At 41.1% G+C, this 20,497-nt stretch overlaps 1 protein-coding gene across 1 annotated transcript in view; it reads left to right on the top strand.

Annotated features, from left to right (window-relative positions):
• The window catches only part of LOC119650729 (paired box protein Pax-1), a 132,546-nt gene extending 115,445 nt beyond the window's left edge, over positions 1-17,101 (top strand). The window contains exon 2 of the mRNA XM_038053756.1: positions 15,731-17,101. Coding sequence (XP_037909684.1) covers positions 15,731-16,524 — 794 coding nt within the window. The 3' untranslated portion in view covers positions 16,525-17,101. The remainder of the gene's footprint in view (positions 1-15,730) is intronic.
• The last annotated feature ends 3,396 nt before the right edge of the window (positions 17,102-20,497 follow it).

Raw genomic sequence — 20,497 nt, 5'->3', positions numbered from 1 at the left:
GATATCGGCTAGCTGCTTGGCAGCTTCGTCTCTTTACAAGGAGCGCACGTTCCATGAGAATACGCAAATCGTTATTCCTTTGTCGTTGCCGTCCGAGTCTCCTGTTGTGTCTTCGTAACAAGTTGTCTTCCGTGTAAGGTTGTCAGCCCTACCCAACCCCCAATCTAGAGGAACAGTTGGTACAATTCGTCCCGTCTTTAGGCGCGGGAGACTCGCCTTCATCCCTCTCCATCTGCAGCTTCTCGATAAGGAAGACCTCCCAGCGCTCTCCACGTGGAGGTGGAGATAGGGTTTGGTAGTCGAGCTATTGGTTCAGCATGCGTTTCCCAGATTTTATGCTCCATCGCGGTTACCAATCCACATTTCGCCCTGGGACCTACCCTTTGACCACCAATGATGACAATTGCTAGACATAAAATTATTTCTTTTCCTTTTGAATTATTTCTGACCATGTAAAATCACTAATTTCTACATAACTCTCAGTAGATATTTTATTATTTGGTCGGCGTAACAGTTAACTGAAGCTTATCCCACCTGTCTTCTTGTTGCAGGCCTTCTTGTTTAGGCCATTATACTAACTAAATACATTAGTCTGATCAAAATATAGTTGGTCTCCTTTGTTTGATTTGTTCAAACTCCCAAGAAAACATGTGGCTGAGTATGTATTATAGCAATTACTACATTTACTACAAGTATTTTATTTATTACTTTATCTATGTAAATAAATATCAAAACAGATTCCTCATAATATTTACTTTTTATGATAGAAGCTTTGAACCCTTGTGCATGAGGAAAACCAACTTTGCGATGTGTCCAATTTTCTGATCTACTTTCTTGATCGGGTGTAATAAACCTTAAACCCCATAATGTTGTTTTTATTGTACTTTCGTCACATTTTACGTCTACTGCGTGAAATTTCTCCACCGCTTCATACTAATACGCGCCGTTATAGGTTGCAAAGGTGAAAAGACTCGTTAGGTTGTTTATATTATAGATCTCACATCATCTACTTGTTATCGCAAACAAGTTCTTTACCGTAGACACTCATACATATTCATAAAGAACTCAACATATTATGTTTCGGAAAAAATAATGCTAATCATTCATCCATAAATGCGTGTAGTCATGAAAAATGAATTTACAGCAATGAACGTGAATGCTTGGACCAAACATCCATCCAAATTTGGCCTTTATCAACAAGGAGGGCAGAAGCAGGCATTAGAATCTGAAAATAAAAATATCCGTGCAGGCTCACTCGCACCTAATTTAAAATAGGCTCTGTTGATTGCCAACAACCACGCGCGCCGTTATCGGTTGTGATTTTCGACCCTTCCCTGTTCCTTCTATCTGGCTTCAGATACCGGTTAGAGTTAGTTCAGTTACCTTACCATCTCAGAATACAGAGTTGTCTGACTATGTTAGCATAGGAAACCTTGAAGTAGAAATTTTTCCAAAAGCTACAGTAGATTGCTGATTTGCCAAGAGTAAAACCTAAAGTATAGGGCTATTAGGCGCAGAATGATAGAGAAGAATATCTAGGTAGATGGTACTCATTAACACGAAGCCTCTATAATTTCTACACGGAATAATATTTCCTTTCCTAATGTATACCATAGCTTATATGATTCATTTCGCTGTCACAAACCTTAAGCATAAAGTGTTAAATTGCTTGATGGAGTTGGTTCTTTAAAAAATGAATCGGATCGTTGCTTCCACATTTGGAGATTTGGTTGGCGTAGCCTCCAACTCGCCACTATTCTGGTTGTCAATTCATCAAAATACTCAACCTGTCGCTCCAATATACCCATACGGTCGGAAATAAGATGTCCCACTTTATTTTGACAGGATGAGCTTCGAGGCGTATGTAGGGCTTCATCCTGCTGGTAAAACTTCCGCGGCTGGTTCGGCTGCTGCCGTAGGCTTCGTTTTCCGGTCTTCCACTCGACGGAGTTCGCGGTGAACCTCTCCGTGTGTTCGCATTCTTTTAGATTACTGCATTGCCCGGTATGCAGCATCCTTTCATTCCGTTCCTTCAGAACGAGATAGTGATCCGAGTCTATATTGTCCCCACCTGTAAATGTCCTGACATTCATGAAAACTGCGAAGTGGCGTCGCTTGAATAACACTTGGTCAATTTGACTGTGGATCTCTTTCCGTGCAAACGAAGTACTTCTAACAACCATTTCATGTTACACTGCTAATTGAATAATCCGTATTCCGCTGCTATTGATAATTTTAAGCAAGCTGTGGGAGCCGACGTCACCCGAATTCGCTCTCCCCCTACTGTGCTGTTGAAATCTCCAAGTATCGTTTAATGTCATAACTTGGGTGGATTTCTTTCCATTGCCACGTAGACGAAAACGACACATCCACAATCAACTATGGCTTGGGCATCCCGAAAATATAAATTTTGAACGATTCATGAATCTTTCCACCCATTGAAGGGATTTCGAAAAATCGGATTTTAGATCCATAGGAATGAGTAAAAAGTTATTATGCTTCAAATAAGAAGAGGGGATTGTAAGGGATTCGTAAATGAGAACAAGTTTGCTTTACAATTTAGAGAGAACCATATGAGGTGCGTGCCTATGCCCTTTAATATCACAATATCCTCAAAACAGCCATCTCAGCTCAGTGGCATCGCTAAAAAATGGGACGTATTTCCAATGAAAAAACGCACAAAACCCCTTTGCCAAATGTGACAGTTAAGAGTCCCGTCGCAAAGGCAGATTTTTCGATGGAATCCAGAATCCACTTTCATGTTTGGACAAGCCGGAATACCGAAAGCTCGACGCTTTGAGAATAAAAGTTTGTGACAATAGCTCCAGCAGTTTCGGAATAAATGTCCTATGACAGACGGACAGAGACACTGACAGACAAACGCAAAGAGAGGCATTGAACTGTTTTTAATAAGGTTTTGTTTCATACAAAACCTTAAAAAGCCCAGTAAGAGAAGATTCAACGCGGATAATATGGTATTTTGAATGTAGCTTTTAAGCCTATAAGATCTTTGGCAGACAGGGGGGCAAGAATAAAAAAGGCATCATCGTGGGGAATATTCAACACCTAGGACAAGGACACCACACTACTGCAACATTCCACCAACCACCGCGAGGGTCCAGTATATAAGGACATGGTTGCCAGAAGGGAAGCTAGTAAATAATAAGAATGAGCGATGTTGCCCGGACCAATTGTAGCACAGATAATAAGGCTGAAATGATAATGAAATGAATGTATGTAAATCGTTCGAAATAGCAAAATAACTGACACCGCACATTTCGCGAGCACAATGTCCGCCGATTGTAAATTTTAGTGAACATCATCTGGCGGGGAAATAGTTATGCAAATTCCTCAGGTGGAAGCACAAAAGTCGAATAGAAAGTAATGGCATCGTACTTCGAATTCATCGTCCTTATATGTCTGCTCCTGATCCCGGTGCTGGCGTTCCAGCTTTTCGAGGTCTGCTGTATTCTGTACCCAAGGCCTTTGTGCCGTCACCAACCAGCTACCCTTATGAGGTAGGAATTACTAGCGAAGGAACATCTGAAGAAGGATCGTGCATGTATTATTGTTTTAAATCCCCATTCTAAGAATGTTCGACATTAGGCATGTTCTGGATTAGGTGAATGCTATAGCGGAAGCACTCGAAGAGTCGAGTCAGGCGGTTTCGTTTTATCAATCCATTTCAGATGTGATCGTTGATGTTTGGGCGCGAGCCTCTCGATTTCGTTACTTCAGGATCAAATGCCAGTCTGCTTAGATGTTTGACTTATCACTTGCACAGTATTAAGTCTGATGATAATGAAACTGAAACATTGTCTCATTGAAACCTGAGACTGTGTGGATACCCTATAATCCACAAAGGAGTGAACAGGAGAAATACAATCGACTTCAAAGACTACTTTATCTTGTTGCGAACTGAATTTTATATAGAGTGAAAACTATCTTAATGAGATTTCTTGCGAGTTTTCGATATTCTGATTGGTGAAGGACATCTTGTGCAATTTATTCGACTTTAATGAGCGATTTCTTCCTTTCCATATTAATGCGCCATTCGTTACATCAGATTGCAAGCAAGTTATAAAAGAACATGAAATTTTGTGTACACTTTGGGCATTTTATATAGAGGCAAAAATCAATATTTGTGATAGAAACAATTCGTCGCTCATTTAAGAATGGAAATCACATTAGGAGGTTTCGAAAATCTAATTTTTTATTGAATAGATCCTTAGCTTAATTATAACAGAATACACCCCGAAAATTTTAAAGGAGATTCGCACTGTTTTTGATTTTATGAATGTTAAACCGAGTGCTTGGCAACCAATTTTTCTCAGGTATTTTCTGACATGATTGTGGTTATCCACGTAGCAACCTGTAATCGTCATCATTAACGGCGCAACAATCGGTATCCGGTCTAGGCCTGCCTTAATAAGGAACTCCAGACATCCCGGTTTTACACCAAGGTCCACCAATTCGATATCCCTAAAAGCTTCAGGCGTGCTGACCTACGCCAGCGTTCCATCGCAGGCAGGGTCAGCCTCGTAGTCTTTTCATCCTCATCTATAAGGATTAAGTGACCCGCCCACCGCAACCTATTAAGCCCTATCTTATCCATAACCAGACGGTCGCGGTATCGCTCATAGATTTCGTCGGTATGTAGGCTACCGAATCGTCAATCCTCTTGTAGGGGGCCAACAATTTTTCGGAATGTTCTTCTCTCAAACGCGGCCAAGAGTTTGCGGTTTTTTTTTTGCTAAGAATCCAGTCTCCGAAGAATACATAAGGACTGTTAAGATCATAATCTTGTACAGTAAGACCTTTGACCCTGTGATGAGCTATAAGCTGAAATAGGCTTTGTTGGCTGCCAACAACCGCGCGCGAATTTCATCATCGTAGCTGTTATCGGTTGTGATTTTCGACCCTAGATAGGAAAAATTCTTCTTCTTCTATCTTTATTTTTCTCGTTTGACCAGTGCGATTTGATGTTGTTGGTTGGTTGGTTTTTGGTGCAAACGTTGCCACCATATATTTTGTCTTGCCTTCATTGATTGTAGTCCAAGATCTCACGCCGATGAAATCAGTTTGTACGACTCGGGTCATTCTTCCCATGATGTCGATATCGTCAGCATAGGCCAGTAGTTGGGTGGATCGTGCCCCTCGCATTTACCTCACTTTTTGCAGGGCCAAGTTAAAGAGGGCCCATGATAGGGCATCTCTTCTCTTAAACCGTTGTTGATGTCGAATAGTCTCGAGAGTGGTCCTGTTATCTGCCTCGCACATTAGTCAGAGTCAGCCTAATCAGTGTTATAAATGAAAAGATTGTGCAACCGATTTCCATATTCCAACAGTGTTTTCATCGCTTGCCGTAGAGAGATAATCTGATCTGCTGCTGATTTGCCTGAAGTGAAACCTCTTTGGTATGGGCCAATGATGTTCTGGGCGTATGGGTCTATCCTAACCTAGAAATATAGCAGAGAAAATGTTCTAGATGGTGCTCAGCAACGTGATACCTTTATAATTGCTGCACTGCGTGATATCTCCCTTTTTATGTATGAGACAGATAATGCCTCATTGCCAATCGTCAGGCATTGATTCGCTGTCCCATACCTTGAGCATAAGGTAGTAACTTGGTGTAATTGGTCGCTTCCATATTTAACCAATTCGGCTGTAATTCCATCGGCTTCTGGCGACTTGTGATTTTTTAGCCGATGAATTGCACGGACTGTTTCTCCTAAACTTGGTGGTGGCAGTATTTGTTTGTCGTCTTCAGTTGGCGGGATCTCCAACTCGCCGATGTTCTAGTTGTTCAGTAGCTCATCAAGGTGCTCAACCCATCGCTCCAATATGCCCTTTCTGTCGGAAATCAAATTTCCCTCTTTGTCTCGGCAGGATGATCATCGAGATGTATAGAGCTTCATCCTACTGACTTCTTGTTAAAACTTCCGCGCCTGATTGCGGTTGCTCCCTGTACTTTTTTTGTTCGGAATCGTTAAAACATATAACTAAATCGTATCATATGTGTATTCATATGAAACGATTTTAAAGGACATACTTGATTATTGTAGATCAGGTTGGCCAGCCGAAAAATTCAGTAATTTTTCTGAAGAGCTATAGCTGGGGCTTAAGTTAGGTTTTATGTATTCCCTGTCTACATGGTAAAGATTTTGACATCATACTGATTTTGACTAGAGAGTGTAGAATTATTCCTTGAGATGAGTTGCAAGGCGGAGGGTAGCGTTTAAAGTTGAGATTCGTTCCTCTATTTTCAAACGATTTAGGTGAAAAGAGCATAATTCGAAGCGCCCTAAGTCGAATTATGCCTGGAGAAGTTATTATATGGAATTATCCGAAAGCACTCTTATTTACCTGTAAAACATCTTTACCAAGGGCTTACTACATGAAAGAATCATAATGTAACTTCCGTACAATCTATAATATTATAATGCAATATATACGAGGGGGACCCATACGTTCCGGGAATTACGCTTTGGTGGGGAGGGAGAGTGGGGGAACCTATTGTTTGACAACATGTCCGTTAGGATTACGCTACCTGCGTCAGTGTGCGAAGTTGTGTCGCTGTAAGTGCATCGGTTCGCCTGTGAGATTTTCTTAGTAAAACAACTTTTTACATTTCGACGAAAACGTAATGGCAGATTGTCGAGAACAACGCGTGGCTGTGAAATTTTGTTTCCTGTTGGGGAAATCGGCCGCGGAAACTATTGTAATGCTTAAGACTGCTTATGAGAATGCTGCCTTAAGTAAAACGAGAGTTTACGATTGGTTTTCACGTTTTAAAAATGGAGAAATGTCTATTGAAGACCAACTTCTTTCAAAACGCCCCTCAACGTCAAGAACTGATGAAAATGTCGACAAAATCAATGCCCTCGTTCGTGAAGACCATCGCCGAAGCATTGATCAACTGTGTGAGATGTCGGGAATGTCATGGAATTCAATTCAGAGAATTTTATCCGAGGATTTGCAGCCAGATTCGTCCCGCGCCTTCTCACAGATGAGCAAATGGAGCGCCGACTTCAGGCATGTTTTGAGCTTCAAAATCAGCTCGAAGAGGACTCTGAATTTTTTTCCAAGGTGATAACTGGTGATAAATCGTGGTGCTATGCTATGGATACGACTCAAAAGGAATGTGGAAGGAAAGCGTTTTGCCCCTGTGGAGGAGGTAAAACAAAAATCGCTGGAAGGGTTAAAGGACATCCCGATAAGTGAACTTAAAAAATGTTTTGAACAATGGAAGAATCGTTTGGAGAAGAGCGTTGTAGTAAAAGGCGAATTTGGTGTAAAAATATTGAGAAATAAAGAAGTTATGACGAAATTCCCGTTTTTTTGGGTCCCCCCTCGTATGTATAATAATACAATATATATGTATAATAATACAAGTGCAACATAATATATGAAAGTAGTCTAACTTGTGATCGCTTCGCAGGACATTTGCATACATATGTATGCATATGCAAGAGCAAGGCCGCTCAAATTCCAAACATCAATTCAGTAACAACGATGCATGCTATGCTAACACCAATGTCCGCATGCACTATATCATGTGAAACTAGCGTTAAAACAGCCAATAAACTATGTATGTAATAACTATGACTTCACATTGGAATTTTGCAATACTTTTTGCTTGCACTAAATGCAATGAATGAAAGAATTATGAAATTTCCATTCATAGTTGAATGACTATTTTTGCAGCCTACGAAGCGAGTGCTCCAACCTTAAAATCAACACCTTTTAAAGTTTGTTATGTGATTCGAACTACAAAACTATAATTAGTATGAGTATTACTGAAGAAAGCATTTCCACGTCAACATGTAAACAATTACATACTCGAACATTCGTTTATAGTTTTGTACGTATGCCCTTTAATAGCATCAGTCAGCGCAGTCAATTACCTTGTACTAGAAAGTGTTAGGTTGCAAATGCTCATATCTCACGTGCAACTGTAGTACGCATTGAACAGTTGTTCAGTAAATGTTCCCTTTATGAATTGGTAATGAATGAAACTTAGTTTCATTGAAACCAAATGACTTGTTTAGGGATTCGTACAGTAACAGGAAATAATATTCCCTTTATTGTGATAAAAAGAGGAAAATGTAGAAATCAACCGCATTTTTTAAGGTTTTATAGAAAACAAACCCGAATTAAAATTTGTCCACTGTTTGTCAGTCCGTCTATCCGTCTGTCTTTTTTCCCCGCAACTAGAAATACTTCAAAGAAACATTGGCAAACATGTTCCGACATGCCCAAATTTGTATGCACTAAAGTCACTCATTAACTACTGTCCCCTCCTCAGCAGTTGCGTTCACAATGGCGCCTTTCTCCCCTCTCCTCTCGTAGAGAGAAAATCTGATTCCGAGGTGACCATTTTGCGGATAAATTAGACTTGGAATGGAAAATATTCGGGCTATTTTCCCTTTTTTTAATTGAAATTTCTATTCAAGTAAACCCCGGTGGTGCATAAAGGGGTATAGAGCTCATGACTGTAGCTATAAGCAGTCGGTATCTGTCATATATCCTTGCCAAAGCCATGCAGACAATGGACCTCTTAGCACTTTCTGGCATTGAGTTTGCAAGCCAGCAGCAAGCAGTTCGATGACATCCGGCTGTGCGTAAGTTTAATTTCCGGTCTGATAAACCCCCAGACTCTCTACAACAGAGATATAAGATAAGATAGATTACTTGATTATTCGCTTCAGCACTTTCCCCATAGTGTCAAAAAGGCATATAGGTCTGTTCGAGATCTGCACCAGGAGATTGATCAGCTTTAGGCATCAACACTACCCTCACCAAGGCATGGTGTCTGTGGAGGTTACTATCTCATCAAAAGGCATCTGAAGATTGTCGGATCGATTGCCCTCCTGAGGAAACAAACCCCGAACAACTTTCAGGAGGAGATCGATACATTTAAAAATGAAATCAATTAAATTAAGGACAATTCTCAGAAACTACCCAGCCGAAAATCAGGGCTATGCCCCTATATAACATTTAGGGCTTAAAGTATTCCCCATACGGACATCTACTCAAATAAAATTAATAATATTATATTATTACACATTGTAAATCGTATGGAAACACCCTTCAACTATTCTAGAAGTACAAAATTTTTCCGATCTGTTTTCAGCTATCCTTACAACTCTGCTTGTCAGTAATTATTAATGTGATTTTCATTTACTATGATTTTGTGACTTCGATCTGCTATGATTTTGTTAATGTTTGTTAATGGTGGAAGTTGCGTCGAACATTTTAGTATCGCATCCCATCTTTTTCTTCAGCCTTTATCCCGTTCACAAGCGGGGTCAGCTCGTCGTGATCGGTTTCGCAACTTGGCTCTATCAAATGCCTGATCTGGATGCAACCTCGAAGCTTTTAAATCCCTATCCAGCATATCAAATCACCGTTGTTTCGGCCTTCCTTTTGGTCGTTTACCATCGACTTCGATGTTCATACCAATCTTGGAAAAGTGAATACTCGGTAGCACGAATTGCGCGATCATTACATCGAAGACGCCTCTCTCACAATTTTTTCCCGATCGGTACAACCCCATAACGATCGCGGATATCCTAATTTCGGATATGATCAAAACGTGTCACGCCACTAGCCCAACGCAACATCTTCGTCTCAATTACCACAAGACGCCGTTCATTGTCTTTTATAGTCGTTATAGTCAGCCAACACTCAGAATCATAGAGAGCGAAATGACGGACAACATTGCCGAAAATTTTCGATTTGAGACGTTCGTTAATACATCGGTCACAAAGAACACCAGTTGTGGAACGCCACTTCATCCAGGTTTCGTTAATGCGTGAAGCCATTTCATAATGCAGTTCTCCATTGGCTGATAGCATTGACTCGAGGTATTTAAATCGCTCGGGTTGGTTTTAATACCACTGAATAGATGTTTAGACTTGCCCGTTGGCGAAGAATATACATTTTACAAAAAACAAAAAGTGCAAGTTGATAATCCAATTTACTCCTTAAATACATATTTTATAAAATATTGTTGCAAAATATCAACCTTACTGGCCCCACGAATAAATCGGGCATGCTATGATGGTGTTTCTACGAAAACTATGGATGGGCTGGAAAGATCATAGAGCGCCGCAAAGATTGCTTGCAATCCAAGAGGCGAAGAAACGTATCAGGCTATGGAGAGCTCTATCTTAGCGCAAACGTGCACACAAGAATCAATAAACCATTCAGAAAATCGTCCCTGCGAAGAGATTGGTTCCGACGGGTAAGGAGACATACAAGTCGCAAGTGCCGACAATCAATGCAAAATCTCCCTGTATTAGATGCACTATATTGCTTCACAAGATTGTCACATTTCCTGGACACCTACCTTTCTTACGCTAATAGCACAAGCCCTACTAGTAACCGAAGATGAAACTGTGATGCTGTAAGCCGGCCATAATAGAATTTCTAAAAAGTGTCATACATGACATTACCAAAATGGCACAAAATATGTTCGTTCGAATATTCAGAGCTTACCGAAAAAAGCTATCATTCCTCATAATAATTAGTCATATATATCAACAGCGAAGATTAGAGTCAGACATCAAAACTCAATCGATTGCGGATTCTGTCATCTTTCCTCTCCTCCTCTTTAGATCATAATGCATAATGGTGTCCTACCGTTACGAGTGCCTAATCGAACGGTTATTATGGGTTTTGCAGAGCAGAGTTATTATCGATCGATTCGTCAGAGCAAAGCTATCTAATTGGTCAAATTCTAGTTTGCAAACATCCATCTGCAGCTTCCCGAACATAAAACCACAATGGAGCCTATGACAAAAGGAGCGAAAACAAAAAATAATCCATATCTTTCTGGTTTGGCGAACATATCATCGTTCTAGGCCATCCTTGAAGTACACCTGATTTGTGATGGGAATAGCACGAAGGAAGGGATTGGAGGTAAGGTGTAAGGACCAGTACTGGTGAGAGATGAGAGACCAGGAAATTGATAGGGTGCCTGGGTAAAAATTGGACAGTGCGTTAGTTTTAGCAGGAGCTGTGCAGGATTGATTTGAAGAAGAATTTGAGAACAATAGTAAGATTTGTCATCCTTTTGTCCTCACGCACTTGAGCAAGGCGATCAGGCCCAAGTCTGACTCATCTAAATTGGTTCTTGCCACGAAGTTTGACCAAAGGTTATCTAAAACAATAGGAACCAAGATGGCCCTTTTAGAGCGTATGCTAATAAAGAATTCTTGGAGAACATGCTTTGGACCCGGTTGCAGTTGGACCAGTTTCTTGGAGTTTTATGGTGGTTGTGGAAAGAATTTCACATTACAATTCGACACCCTCTTGGTTAGGATTGGTTAGGGAATTAGCTGTTCAAGTTTTGTAAGGAAAAGGGGTACTTATTGGCAGGGAATCTATGCATTAGAAGGACGGAAGCTCATAATCAATTATACAGGGTGCGGCAGCATAACTTCCTTTTTTCAAAACTCAGGAAAAACTATTGTATGCATCGGAAAATATTTATTTATTTTTTATAATGTAGGTACATGTGTAAAGTTTGGAAGATCAAATCTGTTAGGTGACGTCCCCCATTCTCCATACATTGCGTAAACCGATTTCTGGCGTTTGTCATGACTCTTGTTAGCATAGCAGGTGTTATGTTGGCAATTTCTTCTTGGATGTTGGTCTTCAAATCTTGTAGGGTTCTTGGACGGTTCACATAAACACGGCATTTCAAAAAACCCCATAGAAAAAAATGACAAGGGGACAGATCGGGAGAGCGTGCCGGCTATTCCAAATCGCCTCTAATTGAGATAAGGCGCTCTGGAAAGTGTTCCCTCAAAACAGCCATCGATGCTCTTGAAGTGTGTGCTGTTGCACCGTCTTGTTGGAACCAAGTGTCCCCCAAATCCAAATTTTCTAGTCGTGGGAAAAAAAATTCTGTAGCATGTTTACATACCGGTCCGAATTCACTGTCACTGTAACCTCATTTTCCTCAAAAAACCAGGGACCAATAATTCCAGCTGACGAAATTGCACACCACACTGTGACTTTGGGTGAATGCAAAGGCTTTTGATGCCATTCTCGAGGGTTGGTGTCAGCCCAGTAGCGCATGTTTTGTTTGTTAACCGAACCACATAAATGAAAATGGACTTCATCGCTAAAAAAACAATAGCACCCTCGGGAACGACATCAAGAAGAAGCTCACACGCGTTCATCCGAGAATTGAAGTCACGTTCTGAAAGTTCCTGCACTATCGCCATCTTATAGGGATGAAAATGAAGATCATTACGAAGAATTCTTCTCACAGAACGATCGGATAGTCCAAGGGCAGATGCGTGTTTGCGCGCAGAACGCCGTGGCGATCGCAACATTGACGCTCTCACTGCTTCAATGTTCTCAGGTTATCTAACGGGCCGAGGGACTCCAGGTCTTCCTTTTGTCGCACTTGCAGTTTGTCCGAATGTAGTGACCCATGTAACAATTGATTTGCGGTCTGGGAGGGGAGCCAACGGGGCTAAATTAAAGCGATTCCGAAATGCACGCTGTGTTGCAATAACCGAACATCCGCTTGAAAAGTAAACCTCAACGGCAAAGGCGCGCTCCTCACTATTCCAACACATGATGGCGACTGAACCGTGTCGGGACAAAACTTTACAGTATCCCCTCTTGAACGAGACCACTAGCGCTCCGCTATGACATCAACTAACTGAGTGGCGCGCATTTTAAAGAAGGAAGTTATGCTGCCGCACCCTGTATTTCCATGAAAAAATTATTATTTCGCGCCTCTTAAAGTTCAAAAATAATTTACATTTGATAACATGCCGGGAAAGGTCGCCAAATATGAAGGTTAACCCCGTGCAACGCTATTTATAGAATCATAAAGTATAAGATCATCTCGATATTGTAAATTTGGCAGAGGGATCTATAGACGTCAGGCTTTACGAGGATTTGATTTTTTGCCTTATCCTAGAGCCGCTACAGTTTCGAGAAAGGAGATACATGTTTTGTACGACAACAGCAGATGTGTAAGACATGAGTGGTAATTTCCTTTCCTGAAAGCGTGTAGGGAAAGGGGGGTCTAAAATGGGACAGATTAATATAAAGATATATGCTGGTCAGTAGGATTCGTCTTCTTTTATGACGCTAAAGTCCGATGTCGGCCTACCGAAGTTTTCACCTTCTCTCTTGATCGGCTACGTCCTCCAATTTCGGAAACCAAGCAACATGTAAGTTGCGTTGTCCAATGAGTTCTCTCATCTGTTTCGGGATTTTCCATATCGTCTTTGAATTCTGTGGTCCATGTGCTCTACATGGCTTGCGCACTGAAGGTTTTGAATTCTAATATTGACGACAGCTTCTAGTTTGTCGTGTTATACGTAGTTACATTCACCATCCGCCATCCACCCTCATTGGACCTAACATTTTCCAGAGAACTTTTTGCTCTCTGTTCTAGTTCATTATCCATGTCTCGCTCGCAAAACAAAGTTTTATACATTAGGAGCAGATTTTTTGACAACCAATACCAATAAAATAGGCATTATCACTGTCAGTGACAGTGACCAGCCCAGAACTGAGCGATTTAAATATCTCGGGGCAATGTTATCAGCCAACACTGAACTGCTTAAATTTCTTCACACATTAGCGCAACTTGGATGAAATGGTGTTCCACAACGTGCGTTCTTTATGATCGATGTATCACCCAACGTCACAAATCCAAAATTTACCGGAGTGTTGTCCGTTCTATCACCCTCTATGATTCTCAATGCTGCTCGACTATAAGCGACAATGAACGGCACCTCGTGGTAATGGAGACGTTGGACCAGTGGTGTAACATGCCATAATCACATCCGAAATGAGGATATCTGCAATTGATGCGGGGTTGCACTGGTCAGAAAAAAATTGCGAGTGAGGCGTCTTCGATGGTATAGACATTTGATTTGCACTGACGAGAACCCGCTTGCCAAGATTAGTCTGAACATCGAAGTCGATGGAAAACGACCACGATGGCTTGATATGCTGGATCTGAGAATCTCGCGAATCCTTCAAATGGCAAAACCGAACAAAGCGAGCCGACCCCACTTCTGAACGGGACAAAGCCTGAAGAAAGTTATTGCTCCATCTACAGGTCTCACCAGTTATTCGTTTACGTTTCTTCCTGCAGATCTTGTCAGAGGTACGCCTTAATTCTATGTGTTCGCCTCATTTGCCTCTTGTGGCTTTTGATAGTCTGCGTTGCTCTTGTTTCTTTTCAATGTCGAACCCAATAGATGGTATCGATATATTGCTTTGACGAGGTAGTGGCGGTTTCGCAATTAGCCCCGCGTCATGAGTGTAAATCAAGGGTGCTATATGCAGCTCGTCTCTTAATGAAAACATGGAGCCCATGTTCTCTTGTATATTTTAGGGTAAGGAAAACAAATCCACATGGTTGTCATATTTTTTTCTGAAAGCGCATTTTACGAATCTGTTTCTATTCTCGTTATTTATATAGTGGAGACCAAGGCCCCAGTAATTTCACGGTGGACCTCTGAATTAAATATTGACTCAGGGCGACTATACGATTCGTCTTTTACTGAGCCGACCTTGACTTCCCCTGGAGCGTATACGTTAATTAGCCAAACGAGGAGAAAATTTTGTTTTCGCTTGAAGTGCACCAAACGTTGCTCTAAAGTCTACGTCTATGTCGCCGCATATGATTATTATAGTCCCGGCTTAAGAGCGCTAGTTAAGAACAGGGAGCGCACGTTTCAGATCCCGAAATCGTAGTCATTTTTCCGTTGCTGTAGTCGCTGTTGTATTTCCGATCCGAGGTTTCGTTTCGAGTTCCAAAACAATATTATACTGTGAAGAAGTTGTCAAGCTATTGCATAATATCATAGCTTCAGTCGATATAAATGAATTTCTGGAAGGGAATTATTCCAAAATGATAGTTTCTGTATCATACACGAGGAAAGAATCTCTGGGACTAGTTTGTATCAGTACAGATCTATTAGTACAGAAAGGTTGAAATTGGAAAAACTGCGTTTGCAGCTACCAAACCAGCAAACCAAACTTCACTGTAGCTACGACTCAATAATCTTGGATATTGGATGTTAGGATTCCAATCATCATGCGGAATAACTGCAGAAATGCTTGCACGTCTGGGGCAAAGTCCAGCATATCGAGTTTTATAATGTGCTGGGTTATCACGAAGGGTCCCAGCGGTAGCCATTGACGGTCTTGTAAAGTTAGTACCCAATATGGGGTGATTACTTATTCCCGTGATTGGTATTCTAGTCAGACAAAGGGGTTTTCTTTTTTGAGCAATAGTTTTCACTAGGCTTCACGAGTCCCTGTAATTGGTGAATAATCGTTGCTGTTGCGGTTGACATATTACGTTCTTAAGATTTGGTTTCATACAAAACTTTAAAAACAAAATTCCAATATCAAACAAAGATATCTGCTTATTTCTTGGCTTAATTGGCTTATTACTATTTCAAGTGACTGTACCCACAATTTCTAGATTTTATCAATACATTTACTGTAAATTATGAGTAGCAACACACGAACATAGATTATTATTTGCGCTGCAATGCTAAAGTGCAATATGAACTCATAGCGCAATTTCCATTGCACTATATTTCTCTTCTTGGAAAGAGTCTAGATTTGTTTTGATTTTGCCATACAACAGCAACAACATGAACAACAATCTTCTATAACAACAACATAATAACAACAAACAATTAACACTTTGTTTCCGTTTCGGTTTCAGATAACCAAACACAACAATACGGCGAGGTCAATCAATTGGGTGGAGTATTTGTGAACGGACGTCCACTTCCGAATGCAACACGTATGAGAATTGTGGAGTTAGCTCGATTGGGTATTCGACCGTGTGATATATCCAGACAACTGCGAGTTAGTCACGGTTGTGTATCAAAAATACTCGCACGATATCATGAAACAGGATCAATACTACCAGGTGCGATAGGTGGTTCGAAACCGCGTGTAACTACACCGAAAGTCGTCAATTATATAAGGGACCTCAAGCAGAAGGATCCAGGTATTTTCGCTTGGGAAATACGGGACAGACTTCTATCTGAGGGTGTGTGCGACAAGAACAACGTGCCAAGTGTTAGTTCAATATCAAGGATACTTCGAAACAAACTAGGAAATATCTCGCATGCGAGCCAAACTCCTGCGCATCATTCACACCTCTACAACTCAATCTACTCACCCTACGGTTACAGTATGAAATCCACACCTTGCTCGAGTCCGTCGCCGCCACAAACTTCCATACGAACCACTCATTGTTGGCCATCTTCCCACTCAGTCAGTGATATCCTAGCCAATGTCCACCATCAGGCCACCTTCGCTGCCCTGCGGGGACCATGTCCAACCACCGGAGCCCCATTGGGCATGGGAATGCCACCGAATTCAGTCGCTGCAACGACTCTTATGGAGGATCAGACGAATTCCCCACAGCAGCCCTACAACTATTACATGTACCTACAGAATGGTGGGATGCACCACCATGGTGGCTTGGCCAGTGCAACTGGCTTATGAAAATAGGATATTAAATCACAGTATTTGCCACGAAAGAATCAGCCACCTTAGACATTTCTCGCAACCTTACTTAACGATCAGTGTACCTCAGGAAGCGGCAATAGTTCAAAATAAGTTGGAAGCAACTTTGGGGATTTGGAAACTTGATAAACGATGAAACAAAATGAGGTCCTATAAGCACGAACTGTGAAACTTATCGATGCACATCATTTAAATTTTGAAGAAAACATTTCTTGACTCGATACTTGGTAACAATAAATTATTCAAAATTTTATTTATATCTTAAATTAAGTATTCGGCAGGATATTAATGCGCTTGGGTTATTTGCTTCCATTTTGCATGGTTCGAAACATAAATTACATTGGAAATATTTAAAAGCATAGTTTAGATTGGGGATATTCATCTGGGGTTATTTAAATTGCATGACTTTCCTTGGGATGTGACGGCCTTGTTCATTGAAAATAATGGTACAAATTGTTCGTTCGTTTATCACTCTTTGATATATAATAAATTCATAATAATGACGGTAGTATTTATTGCTCTACTTCAATCACGAGTACTTCCAATCATGTGAATACTGTAAAATTAAAAAATAATTATATTTAATTTAAATTACTCTTAAAAAGTGTTTGAAATGTTTTTGAAATTTCTGAAATTTTTTTTCATAATTAGTTGCAGCCAAGCAACGATAAAATTAAATTAAAAGAAAAAAATGTATTAAAACTTATTTTTACTGCAAAGGTATTTGTTATTTTACTTTTTGTTAGAAAATCGAAACAGACAAATTTCAAGTGTATAGTTTAGATTTTAGGAATATTGAAACAATAAAATATTATTTGTAATAATAAAAGCAATTCAGACGAATTTTGAATGTTTTAAGATATGTGCCCAAACCGATTAATGTGCAAATTATGTTATTTTAAAGAAAGAGTTACTGTTAAGACAAATGTTCGACGTGTAATATACAATTAAATTAGGATTAAGTAAGTGAAATAAAGGTATTGATATGATAATCAATGGATGCTAGCATTTTTCTGTTATTATTTCACTAGACTTAGATCAGCTTATTGCCCTGTAAATATACTCAATGACGTCTGCTGTTCTTTAATTTGTAGTGCACCGGGCATATATGCAGCCTTCAGGTTTTTTGCTTTTCTTACCAATTTATTTGAATTTGTGTAAAACTACTTATCTGCCTATCGTTTCTTCCGAAATTCCGAAATTTTCAAAAGAATATTATTAGAATATTTTTACCTATTAAAACCACTCACTGATCCTGACGCTCTTTTCCGCGTAACTGCTGCAAGCTATTACGTGGCCAGGCGCACTTAACTCTAGGCTCTACCTCGGTGCAGTATGTGACATTTTGCGCCATCATACGTCACTCTGATAATAGTTATTATTTCCCCCGTAATGCCCATCCTGCGTAGAACAAGCCAATAACACTCCACATGCAAGTTCTTTTGGACTTCTTTCACGGAACGCACTAACTTTCCAGGATTTCGCATGGAATCAGAGTTCGGGCGCGTTACACTCGCCATCACTTCCAGCCGTCAATATATCTTTCAACCCCTTCTGTTCATAGATACGCTTTCAAGATCTTATGCCGCCCTTCGGGACGTGACCGACGATCTGCGTAACACCCGATCAGTAAGATATTTCCCACTCTGTCGAGCGACATCTGACATGTTTCCAACCCTATGAAATGTGATACACACAACACAACACCCAAGCGAAGGGAAGCGACTCTCAGCACACACACACATTACCATTATTGTGGCAGCAGGGAGAGGAGTTCTTTTAACAATACTACAATTTTATGAAGAAAGCGAGCATTATCGAGATCCTCGCTACCGAGCATATGCACATTCCAGAAACCAATCATATTCCATTTTCGGAAATCCAAGTTCTTTGAAGTGAGGTCAGTTCCTATCTGTGGCATTGTTGACTTTTCGGTAGCAACAAAGTTTCGAAATTTGCAGGTTGCTAGCCATCATTGTACAGTGCTGTGCACCAACGGGAAGTTCCGATATAGTGGAAAAGGAAACTTTTTAACAGCAATTCGCAGTTCATGAAATGCTTCCTAAAGGTCACATTATGATCGTAATGGGTAACCTGAATGCCAAGGTAGGCTCTGACAACACTTTGCTCAGACATGCAATGGGAAAGTGCGGTGTTCGCAGTGTTTGTGGATTTCTGCAACTTCCACCACCTCATCATTAGTGGCACATTGTTCAAGCACAGAGCTTGTTTTAAAGTCAGTTGGGTTTCAACTGGCCGACATCGTACGAGCAATCAAGCTAGCCACTTCTCGATCAGGAGTACATTTAGGAGAATTCTGTATGCGAGTAACAAGAGAGGCGCTGGCATCGGCCTCGAAAGAGACCATCTGTCGCTTACCATCGCTTGGGTATTGCATCCGCCACTTCTCGCAGGGTTGGAAAGATACGACCCCCAAGTTCAACATCGGCTGCTTGTATAATATGATCCAGCTGTTGCTAAACATTGAGAGAATTATCTTGCTGACGGGTGTTAAGCAGATCGTCGCTAACGTTCCGAAAGGAGAACTCGCATGTGATCGCAATGCTTTCCGAATTTAACGGCCGACTCTTAGACTTTACCCAAATAGCTCTGGATTTGAAAAGAGAGAATGAAGATAAATAACAAAAACCAAGGTTCTTAGTCTGACGGGTCATTAGACTTTCCCTATCTACACTAATGGGCAGGGCAGCATCTCAACACCAAGATCAAGTTAAGACTGTTCTTTCTGTGTTGCTATATGGGTGTAGCACAGCCACATACACTCGCTAGTTCCAAGCTTCCGTGAACAGGTGCCTGTAACGTATCATCGAGATGCATTGGTCTCATACTATTTCAAATAAAGAATTTGGCCCCTACTTTATTGATCGGAAGGCGGAAGCCTGCTGGTATAGTCGTCTAATATTGGCGTTTGGACAATGCTTTGCGGATTACGACACAGTATGTTTTCTCACAGATCAATTTGGTGATCATTAACAAGCATCACAGCCACCTAATAATTGCTAAGCTTATAAATAGGGCACAAGGCTGTCGTACGGAAGGTCGCGGTTCAAACCTCGCTGGGGGCAGTGGGATTTGTATCGTGATTTGACGTCGGATACCAGTCGACTCAGCTGTGAATGAGTACCTGAGTCTAATCAGGGTAATAATCTCGGGCGAGCGTAATGCTGACCACATTGCCTCATACAGTCTACTGTAGTGTACCGTTACGGTCTTGAATGAAGTACTCTAACACACTTCAAGGCCCTGATCCAATATGGATTGTTGCGCCAACGATTATTATTATTTCCGAGTTATCACAATCTCGGCGGATGCCGGATTTTACCTAATACTAGCACTAAGTGCCAAGCATTTAGGCTCGGACGATCCTACCTACTTAAAAACTAAAGGGGCACTGGTGGTGGTGGCCGGTGGTAGGTCAGTGGGAGAATCCGTCCAGTACTCCCCGCAACATCGAGCACGTATGCAGAATGGTGTACTTCTGCATGGTTTGAACCAGACTGTGCGAAAGTCCCAGGACATCAAGGGAAGCCGTGAGGGATTTAGGTACAATACCTGTAGCTGACAATATTATGGGAACTACAACCACCCGCTCGAGACGCCAAATTTCTTTGATTTCCCGAGCCAATGGTTCATAGTTCACCTTCTTCTCCACGTATTTCCGTTCAATGTTGCTATTATGGGGGATAGCAACATCAATAATATACGCGGAGCGACCCGTCTTGTCAACTAACAGTACGTCAGGCTTGTTGTGTGCGGTATGGCGATCAGTCAGAACTTGCCGGTCCCAATACATGCTGTAAGCAGAACTATCAAGTACTGCTTGCGGCTCATATCGGTAAACCGGACATGTCCCCGTGATCAGCCCATGCTTGTATGCAAGGTTTTGATGGATAACCTTACATACAGCATTATGCCTGGTGATGTATTGCAC

Source organism: Hermetia illucens, chromosome 3, assembly GCF_905115235.1.
Source record: "Hermetia illucens chromosome 3, iHerIll2.2.curated.20191125, whole genome shotgun sequence".
Taxonomy (NCBI): Eukaryota; Metazoa; Arthropoda; class Insecta; order Diptera; family Stratiomyidae; genus Hermetia; species Hermetia illucens.
Note: the sequence above shows the minus strand (reverse complement) of the source record. Positions and strands in the feature narration are given on the sequence as shown.